Source organism: Akebia trifoliata, chromosome 9, assembly GCF_017979445.1.
Source record: "Akebia trifoliata isolate Shusen 1 chromosome 9, ASM1797944v1, whole genome shotgun sequence".
Taxonomy (NCBI): Eukaryota; Viridiplantae; Streptophyta; class Magnoliopsida; order Ranunculales; family Lardizabalaceae; genus Akebia; species Akebia trifoliata.
In genome coordinates, this window is record NC_141383.1 from 22,265,370 (window position 1) to 22,275,593 (window position 10,224).

The 10,224-nt window shown below is 35.5% G+C and overlaps 2 protein-coding genes and 1 non-coding gene across 4 annotated transcripts; 1 reads left to right on the top strand and 2 right to left on the bottom strand.

Moving 5' to 3' along the window:
- Positions 1-449: 449 nt before the first annotated feature.
- Positions 450-4,136, top strand: LOC147394699 (heparanase-like protein 1). The gene is made up of 9 exons (XM_086453673.1): positions 450-698; positions 787-823; positions 1,504-1,687; positions 1,875-2,026; positions 2,103-2,336; positions 2,835-3,024; positions 3,119-3,244; positions 3,340-3,439; positions 3,530-4,136. The coding sequence occupies exons 1-9, from the start codon at positions 495-497 to the stop codon at positions 3,857-3,859; spliced, it is 1,557 nt and encodes a 518-aa protein (XP_086309799.1). The 5' UTR covers positions 450-494; the 3' UTR covers positions 3,860-4,136.
- Positions 4,137-4,561: 425 nt separating this feature from the next.
- LOC147394700 (U6 spliceosomal RNA) lies at positions 4,562-4,663 on the bottom strand. The gene has a single exon (XR_015181904.1). It is a non-coding gene; the product is annotated as a U6 spliceosomal RNA (small nuclear RNA).
- Positions 4,664-5,045: 382 nt separating this feature from the next.
- Positions 5,046-9,900, bottom strand: LOC147394701 (heparanase-like protein 1). 2 transcript variants are annotated; one of them, XM_086453671.1, is made up of 10 exons: positions 9,727-9,900; positions 8,791-9,051; positions 8,650-8,686; positions 8,221-8,404; positions 7,388-7,536; positions 7,067-7,300; positions 6,153-6,342; positions 5,948-6,073; positions 5,746-5,845; positions 5,046-5,628 (listed from the first exon to the last, which is right to left on the bottom strand). In XM_086453671.1, exons 2-10 carry the CDS (start codon positions 9,004-9,006, stop codon positions 5,233-5,235), a joined length of 1,632 nt encoding a protein of 543 aa, XP_086309797.1. In that variant the 5' UTR covers positions 9,007-9,051; positions 9,727-9,900; the 3' UTR covers positions 5,046-5,232. The 2 variants fall into 2 exon arrangements, with proteins under 2 accessions (XP_086309797.1, XP_086309798.1); XM_086453672.1 differs by having other exon boundaries at positions 9,718-9,900.
- Positions 9,901-10,224: the final 324 nt, after the last annotated feature.

Consider the following 10,224-nt stretch of genomic DNA (forward strand, 5'->3'; position numbering starts at 1 on the left):
AATTGAAATTTTTATTTTTTAAATAATTATATATATATAATTGGTTCGGTTCTATTATATCCTAATCCGGAACCGAACCAAATTAATCGGATTTTTTTTATTCGATCCGTACCCGAACCGTGGGTGTGTTTAGTCCGAACCAATCCAATCCAAAAGCTTCGGATTGGTTCAGATCTCGGATTTACCCAATCCAATGTGCACCCCTAATAATGGGTGTTACAGGGTCTCCTATACAGCAAGGTCCACCTAAATCCAACAACTCATAACCTTCCCCATTATAAAATTTGATTAACATCATGATTTCTATTTTCAAACACATATATCTTAACAGAAGTTAACTAACTTTGACAATTATCTTGCTTGGGTTACTCTATCCTTATCCTTCTCTCTTAAATAAAATTAGAGAGCATCTAAATTTAGTGACCTCTCTCCCCATTTATATCCTCAATCTTGTTTCCATTATTTCAACCTTTAAAGCCAATTCCTTCAAAGTGATGGGACTCAGAATTATTCTCCTATCATTACTAGTTTCACAATTTTCACTATGTTTGGCAGAAGATGTGACGGTTACGATAAAAACGGTGAGGTCCATTGCTACAACGGACGATAACTTTGTATGTGCAACGATAGATTGGTGGCCAACAAACAAGTGCAACTACAATCAGTGCCCATGGGGAAAGACTGGCCTTCTTAATCTGGTTTGCATTTTAATCTGTTTTCATGAACATGTGTTTACATGCAAGCATCACATATTGAAACTTAAATTTGGTCTTGTGATCTTTGCAGGATTTGAATGACACTATTCTTCCAAAAGTTATCAAAGGTATGTGTATCAAAAACTTGGATTTTGTTCATTGATGCTTAAAAACGTAACTAGGAATTTGGACTCGCTTTGGGTTTCTTGCTTTAACAATTTTTATGTTGATTTGGGCTATTTCCTGAACTGGGTTGGTGCTTTTAATCTTGTTTGACTGTGTGAAGCCAACGTGTTATTACTTGTTTTTGGGAAAAATTTGCTAATTTTCCATTACAACAACAAAGCCTCATTCCTAAGATTTGGAGTCAGCCAAATGAATCTTATACATCCATTCCACTCTATCCAGAGCCCGGTCTTTTGTTATTAGGACCTTCAACTTGAATATTTCTTCTAATTGAGATTATAATCGGCCTTTGTTAAACCTGCCCAAACCATATCAGTTGATTTTCTCGAAGTCTGTTATCCATTAAAGCTATTCATACATTTTCCTAAACGCGTACATTTCTAATTTCATCGTTCCTAGTCTTTTCACTCATCTATTTCAACATCCTCATCTTCGCTACGCTCAATTTATTAACACAATGTGTCTTGACTACCCAATATTCAACTCCATAAAGCATAGTTGATCTTATTACCATTTATAGTTTGCCATTGTTCGATTGTCTTATTGCAAATCTTTTTCATCTAAAGCATGTTTTATCTAAGGTTTTTCAGTTAATCAAAAGCTTAAGTGGGTTGAATTACAGCTTTCAATCCTTTAAGAATCAGACTTGGAGGTTCATTGCAAGACCAAGTCCTATACAAAGTGGGAAGAGCAATTAAAGAGTGCCCCAGCTTCAAAAGTGAGAACAAGGGTTTGTTTGGATTCAGCGAAGGATGTCTTACCATGGAAAGATGGGATCAACTCAATAACTTACTTGGTCAAACGGGGTGAATATTTCCTCCCCACCTTTGCCTCACCATTCCTGCTTTTTTTCTTTTCTAAACAAATTAGGAGGAAAAAACAAGATTATAGGAATGAAAACGTATAAGAATTAATCATGCATATAAGTATATAGTTCTCTAAAAAGAAGAGTAAAGAAGCTATTAAAATGGTGTTCATGATTCATTGTTGCAGAGCTAAAGTAACATTTGGTTTGAATGCACTGTTTGGGAGGAAAAAGTTAACAAATGATGGTCTTTACGGCGGTAATTGGAACTCAAGGAATGCCCGTGATTTCATTGAGTACACCGTCTCCAAGGGATACAAGATCGATTCATGGGAATTCGGTAATTTCATTATGCAAACGGAATGTCCCAACGGATCTATCCTTCTCATATTAACACCAAAATGTTTTATTATTAGGAAATGAGCTATGTGGGTCTGGAATTGCGGCAAGGGTACTACCTGACCAATATGCAAAAGATGTAAACGTCCTCAAAGCGCTTCTCAACAAATTATATCAGAATTCCACAAGAAAACCAAAATTACTAGCCCCGGGGGGCTTCTTCCAAAAGGATTGGTTTTCAACCTTCCTTCAGTACTCGGGACCCAATATTGTTGATGGAATAACTCACCATATCTACAACCTCGGTGCAGGTATGACTTCTCTTTTACGAATATGGTATCATATTATTGTGTACTTACGGATGACTTTATGTTTGTTAAGACAGATGTCATTTGAAACATAATCTTGCATTAATATAGAAGTGTTTTATTAACCAACCAACTACCCCAAAAGACCGATTTGTTGGAGAGGGGAGAACTATGAATATAAGAGGGTTACGGAGCTTAACTAGGGTATGACACACCTGAGAGTGGAGGAAAATATGCACCCAACATTCCCCCAATCCCCCTCACCCATGACCTATACGAACCTAGTGCTTTGATACCATGTTAACCAACCAACTACTCCAAAAGACCGATCTGTTGGAGAGGAGGGAGAGAACTATGAATATAAGGGGGTCATAGGGCTTAACTAAGGTGTGAAACACCCAAGAGTAGAGGAAAATAAGCACTCAACATGTTTTGAACAGATTTTCTTAATGGGTTTTTGTATAATTTTGCACTTTTGATGAGACCATTTCATGTGTTCAGGTGTTGATCCCAATCTTATATATAGAATGCAAGATCCATCTTATCTTGATCAAATAGCTCAGACATATAAAGATGTTGTGACAACTATCAATAGATTTGGCCCATGGTCATCTGCTTGGGTTGGTGAATCTGGTGGTGCATACAACAGTGGAGGCAAAAACGTATCGGCTAAGTTTGTTGATAGTTTCTGGTGAGGATTAATTTTTCTAATGTTTTTCTTCGAATCACTAATGTTCGATTAAATTTTGTTTCTCCATAATCACCTCAAATAACATATTGAATAGGTACTTAGATCAGCTCGGTATGACGTCAACCTTCAACCACAAGGTTTTCTGCAGACAGACACTCATTGGTGGAAACTACGGTCTCCTCAACACAACAACATTCATCCCCAATCCGGATTATTATGGGTGGGTTTTTAATGAAATCTCTCTCTACAAAGCTAATTTCAATGATTGGTCTTAATTATATGTTTCACTATTCTTTTTTTCATTCCTTCTACTAGTGCTCTTTTGTGGCACCGATTAATGGGAAAGCAGGTTCTATCAACAACTCACAATGGTGCCCGTTTCTTGCGTGCATATTCTCATTGTTCAAAGAAGAAGGTAAATCAAAATCGTTCGTTCTTTTTATTATTATTTTATAAAAGGTTATACTTTCTAATATGAATTTAATTTGCGTGCTCTCTATTTCAGCCGGGTATTACTCTACTACTGATTAATCTATCCAACTCTACGTACAATGTTTCGGTGGTCAGTGATACAAACTTGTATCCTACTTCAGAGATCCAAGAGTCTAAAGTGGCAGGAGGACAACAGAGAGAAGAGTATCATTTGACCCCAAAAGATGGTAATCTTCTGAGTGATGTTACATTGCTAAATGGGTCTCCCCTAGTGCTCACAAATACATCAGATGTCCCTGCCTTGAATCCTATTTTCGTCAATCACTTGTCCCCTATCCAAATTGCTCCCAGATCAATTGTATTTGCTACTCTGGGGGACTTTGAAGCCCCTGCTTGTGCTTGAAACAAATGTTTGGAGTGAGAATGATGGGGAGATGAAACAAAAACTGGATCCCTTCATTTGTATTGGTTTACCCTTCCTGGGTGCTTATAATTGCTTCTAATAACAAAATTTGTGTGGAATTGTCCATTTTCATAGAAGGTTGTGTATAACAGTCATGGTCGTCTTGCATCTTGAGATGTTCAAGTTCAGTCGTAAAAAGTTTGTCTAACGTGTAAAATACATTTATGGATAATTTATAGAGTTCCAAACACAGAGCTGAAAGTATCTTTATAAGTAAAAAATTTGGTCCATTTCTCGATTTGTGTGTGTCGTCCTTGTGCAGGGTGTTAAGATTTCTAAGCAGTGGAATCAAAATTTTCTTGAGCTTTTATTATTGCGGACACATAAAACAAAGAGAAGCACGTCACAAGCTACATCACACGTAGAAGATGGAGGAGAGAAGTTGAGAGAGAACAATAAAATAATATAAAACTTTACTCTCTCTAAAGCAAAATTCAGCACACTCCAACTCATGGCTATGGGTGTCTTTATATAGAAAACAAATTAAACTCCTATCTCAACTAGAATTCTTAAAATAATCTAACTCTATAAAAACAATCCGAATCTAACACAAATAGAATCCTAATCCAACTCTATTTAATTAAAAACAATCCTAATTTAACTAGGATTAAACCACCTATCCTAAAGAATTTTGAGTCAGTGATGACTCTAACACTCCCCTTCAACGCCAACTCTTTACTTGTGCAGGGGCCATGCTAATCTTCTTTGTATCGTTCCAATTTTATCAGATGTCTCCAAAGAGACAAATGGGACTTTTTTTTATGGGATACTTCTAACATTCGTATTTCAAGGCACTTGAATTTACAGAAAATATGGCATTAGCTAAAATTGTATTGAGGGCTAGCTTTACCCGACAGTTCAACCGTGTGTGCTTAGTCTGATATGCTTTAAAAGAATACACATCTAGCTTGGCGAATGGAATAATGCACATGCACGATAATACGACATAAGGTGTATTACTTAAAAGTGCAAGAAATAACAATGTGTAGCAACTATAAAACTTGGCATGGGTTGAGAGTACTTTAAGTGTACCTATATGGAATATGTAGGACACTAAATCCATCAAAGTAGAAATTCACTGCAAAGATGCATTAGTAACACCCAATTGTAACTAACACAAAATGTGTGGATCTTGAGATTTTATGATATAATATTTATAAATGTATCGGATTTTCACGACAATAGCCAGTTACATCATATCCTCAGTAAAGTAGCTTGAGATTTAATACAATTACCATGATCTTGCAACTTTGCAAGCACAGTATAACACAATTAATAAACTAAAGAGGGAACATACATGTCTGCAAGAGGAGTTACGGACAAGCGGGAGCCTTGAAGTTGGGGAAGGCAATAAAAGAAATTGACACCGGAGCAATAGAGATAGGCGAGTTCGCGTCAACAAGAATGGGATCCAATGTTGGGATGTCTCCATCCTTGGTAAGCTCTAATGGAGACCCATTTAATAGCACAGTTTGGCTTCGAAGGTAGCCATTCTCTGCGGATAAACGGTACTCTTCTCTCAATGCTGTCACATCTGACTCTTTTGTCCCAATCCATGCAAACATTTCCTTAAGACCATGCAAGAAAGAAGATCCTTCGTTGTGCATGGTCTTATCTCCTTCATGTCCGTTGATGTTCATTTTGTTTTGAATCGCGACCCTAAATTCGGTCTGGTTGCTCAGATTGATCAGGAGTAGAGTTACGCCAACCTATAAGAGACCAAAGATATAATGGCTATGATTATATGATCTCATAACATTTTTATTTTTTTTAATTCTAAGGTAGTCTAGGAGGAAAACCAAGAAATTTGATAAAATAAGCCTTACTCTTCCTTTTGAACAGTGTGCATAAACGCGTAAAAATGGCGAAGCGTCACTATCAACAGCAAGAACACCTTTTCCCATAAGCCGATTCCATAGAAGTGCACTAATTACAACCAATATATCCAACAAAAGCAAAAGTTTCAGAATTAGACCCTTTTATCTCGCACAAGCATCCATACTTTCGTGATGATCTAAATGTTCTTACATGTAATAATCAGGATTGGGGATAAAAGTAGTTGTGTTGAGGAGACCGTAGTTCCCGCCAATCAAAGTTTGTCTACAATATACCTTAGTGTTGTACTTGGATGACATTCCAAGCTGATCAGAGTACCTGATTTACATTAATAAATATGTGAGAACATGCAAGTCGCAACAAATTTCATTAAGACAAGGAAAATCAAAATGAATACCAGAAGCTGTTTACAAAGGTGTTCGACACATGACGGCCACCACTGTTGTAGGCACCACCAGATTCTCCAACCCATGCAGAGGCCCACGGACCATGTTTTTCTAGGGTTTTTTGAAGATTGCTGAAAGTCCTAGATATTTGACTTAAATAATGTGGATCCATTATCTTACTCACAAGATGAGGATCAACACCTGAAAAGAACGATGGATTATATATCGATATCAGGCCTTGGCTTCACAGGTCCATAGATGATGGTAAACAACGGAGCCAACTATATATAATAACATAATTTATACTAGACCATATGAGGGCTAGCACATGTTGTAGTGCACATCCAAGGGAACAGGACCCATGTATCTAACCTAGAAATTCTTCTAAAGCTGAAATTCTCTAGATAATTATACATCCGATCTCAGATTATATTTTTCTGAGCAAATATATTCATCATAGATTTCAACCATTTGATCGGGTTGATTTTTTTACCTTGGAGAAGCCAAGTTCCGTGAGTCACACATGATATTACAATTTGTCATTAAAGTTAACAAGACTTAGAGAAAGAGATGTCCCTCTATATAATTTTTATGAAGTAAAATAAATTATATATTAAGGATAAGTACAAACTGGAGGAGAGCATTTTTTATTTAAATTGATTGTGTAAGTACACCCTCTTTAGCCAACAATTGCAGTTTTTATCAGTATTGGGCAACATCTGACCATAAAAAAGTCAGTTTCCCAACTAATTTATAAGGCAACTGATCATGTTGGAAAGTCTCTATTTTTGTAAAATCTTAGTATCTACTTTTTTCTTTTAAAAAAAATCTGCATTTTCACTTAATATTTTTTTAATAATTAACCTTTTAACATTGTCAAATTAATTGTATAAAATGGAAATCAACCATGTACTACATCACTCACCTGCCCCGAGATTGTATATATGATGTGTCATCACATCGATCACACTCGATCCTGATACCTCAAGAAGCTTAGCATACCATTCCTGCTCAAAGAATCCTCCTGGTGCCAAAAGCAATGGTCGTGAGTGGGAATTCTTGTATAAATCATTGATGATAGTATTAAGGTTGATTATGTCTTTCCCATATTGTCCAGCACCAACGCTTGCACCAATCCCGCCTCCACTCAACTCATTTCCTGGTACATGGAAAGGATGGATAAAGGTGAGTAGAGACACCAAAAGCAAGAAAGATAAAGAGATGTGCTTTTAATAACAAACCCTACCAAATTCCCATGAATCGACTTGGTATCCTTTCGAAATGGTGTATTTTATGAAATCACGAGTATTACTAGAGTTCCAAGGGCCTCCCCAAACACCCTTTCTGATAAAATGTCTCCCATAAAGAGCATTCAGACCAAATGTCACAATTACTCTACAACCATAAGATTCAAACACCAATTAGGCCAGTACAACACATAACCATTACCAATTTTTTTCTCTTTTTCTTTTATTGGCAAAGAATTTCCGTGAAATACTAACTAATAAATTATGTCTATATTTACTTTCAACTAAAAGATGGAAATCTTGTAAGAGCTTAATAGAATATTACAGATGAAAAGTTTTTGCTGCAAAAAACTTGATTACCGCACCATAAAAATATGAACAAACCCCACAAGTGATTTTGTTATAAAATCACACTATAAGTGAATAGATGGTGCAGTCACAAAATACCAATCACTAATGGTGTGATTTTATAACAAAATCACTTATGGGGTTTATTCATATTTTTATGGTGTGGTAATATCATGACTTAAAAAAAAAAAAACTTTCAACAAGTCTTTTGTATACTTCAGGTGATCAAAAAGCTTTCTAAGCACTAGAATTCTAGAAAACCCTTAAACCAACACGATAAAGAATTTGTTATTTCAAATAACACCCAAAATTTGAAAAAGATTTTATTAGTGATAAATATAAGAAAATTACAATATACAGATTATAAAAACCACCTCGGCCTTCCAATTTTCATGAACATAAACTGTTTATATCTAGCTAACATGCATGACACTTTGAATTTGGAAGTAGAAAAGAAACTGAAGACAAAAATCTGAAATCTTACCCTGTTTTATTAAATAACTTGTTGAGCTCATCCCACCTATCCATGTGTAAACAACCCTTAGAATAGTCGAACAACCTCCCTGCCATCTTTCTAAAGGGCTGGCATGGATATGGCAAACTCCCTACATCATACACAACTCGGTCTTGCAAAGAGCCTCCAATTCTAATTCTCAGATGATTGAAAGCTATTGTACCATCAATAAAAGAAAAAAAAAATAGCAGCTTTGAGTGTACTAAGTAAGTCTTAAATAACCCAATTCATAAATTATTTAATGATTGATCGGTCGTTTTTTTTTGGGGGGTGTAATTCAATCATGCAATAAATCCATATGAATAACATCACAAATTTTGCTTAAAATAAAAATAACATCTAAAAAAGGCCACAATCATCCTTCTAGAGGGTACAAATTCAACAACCAAGACCACAAACCTTGGATTGCCTTGGTGAGAAAAGGATGCGACAAGTCCTGAGAAGACACAAAAATAAAAGATATCAGTTTTTACTAAAGCTCCAGAAAATGTGTGTGTGGATTTCTTACAAAAACAAATCAAACTTCTTGATACTCCTTACGAGATATATAGCAGAGGAGTCTCCCCATGGGCATCGATTATAGTTACACTTATCAGGAGGCCACCAATCAATAGTAGCACAGATGAAGTTATCATCGGTCTCGGCAATAGTTGTAAGTGCCCTAACCACAATTGTTGTGTCTTCAGGTTCTTGAGCCAAAATTTTAGGGAGAAAAACGAGATAGAGAAACAAGGAGAGCCGGAACCCCATTCCCATATCAACCAAATGGCTTCAGTGCCAATGCAAACTCAATCAAAATAACTGCAACAAAATGGAGTTAAACAGCAACCAATCTCAATTGATGGAAGAAAGAAAAAACATAATTTGTCTGTGAGCATAGAACAACATTGGTTTCAAATTCAGGTTTAAATAAATAAATAAAATAGAGATTGTGCAAGAAAAACAAAACTTTCAAGCAAGATTGGTGCCATTGTTGGTTGCATTGTACATGCCCCAACCATTCAATCAACTTTCCTTCAATGATTCCATTTCTCATTTTTCTAGAAACAAAAATAATCAAAATATTACAAGATTAATATGAATAATTTTTTTAATTTCTTTTTAAATCTTCTAAAAATCAGACAATTGAGTATTATGAGCTTCAAACAATTTTCAAAAGAGCAAACTTTTCTCAAGTTAGTATCTCAACTCATAAAAACAGAACTCAGATTTCAGACATTTGTTCTGTCTGAAATCTCTGTTTGATACCAACAAAGCCATTTTCTATATGATCTGTTAAGAACAAAATTCAAAGCTACCAACACAAATTCGAGAAATTTAACAACAACCCAAGTTAAAACTAGCCTCAGCAGACTGAAGTTCACCACTAATGGCGCCACTGATCTATGAAGAACAAAAAAAAAAAAATTTTCAATGCTATCAACATAACATTTGAGAAATCTAATAACAACCCAAGTTAAAACAAACCTCAACTACCTGAAATCCACCATTAATGGCGCCTCTAAAGTTCACCAAATCCACAACAACCTTTCTTAGATGACAGTAGAAAGATGGGTCCTTTCAGTCAAAAACTCTTTTTTTCTCTTGAAAATTCTAACATTCCTGCAGACATCCATCAACGACAAGAGAAGTGTGTCTGATTAAATGGGTTAATTAATCATCAAAATTGACTGATCGAGAAAAAAAGTAAATTATTTTTTGACAGATTTCATCATCTCTTGTCGTTAATTTGGTCCAAAACAGTAGTTCACCATTTAGTTGTGTTGTTGTGGACCTTAGATCAACACCACCAATTACATATCATCGAGATGTACGTCAGAAGGACAAAAAAATTATACTAGTGAGAATCTCGAGAATTAATTCAATGGTTTTTAAGCTAATGTGTATCACCTGGATGTATATCTAAGATGTATTAAAAATATTTCTATTCTACATTTTATGGATTCTTTCCCTTATCTTTCCACGGAATCACAT

Excerpts from the sequence above, each read along its gene's own strand:
- LOC147394701 (XM_086453671.1), bottom strand. The coding sequence starts at position 9,006 with ATGGGAATGGGGTTCCGGCTCTCCTTGTTTCTCTATCTCGTTTTTCTC. Across the intron at positions 7,537-8,220 it reads AAGTTATTTAATAAAACAGG|AGTAATTGTGACATTTGGTC; the intron begins GTAAGATTTCAG and ends TTATGGTTGTAG. Across the intron at positions 6,343-7,066 it reads TATATACAATCTCGGGGCAG|GTGTTGATCCTCATCTTGTG; the intron begins GTGAGTGATGTA and ends CGTTCTTTTCAG.
- LOC147394699 (XM_086453673.1), top strand. The coding sequence starts at position 495 with ATGGGACTCAGAATTATTCTCCTATCATTACTAGTTTCACAATTTTCA. Across the intron at positions 2,337-2,834 it reads TATCTACAACCTCGGTGCAG|GTGTTGATCCCAATCTTATA; the intron begins GTATGACTTCTC and ends TCATGTGTTCAG. Across the intron at positions 3,245-3,339 it reads CCCAATCCGGATTATTATGG|TGCTCTTTTGTGGCACCGAT; the intron begins GTGGGTTTTTAA and ends TCCTTCTACTAG.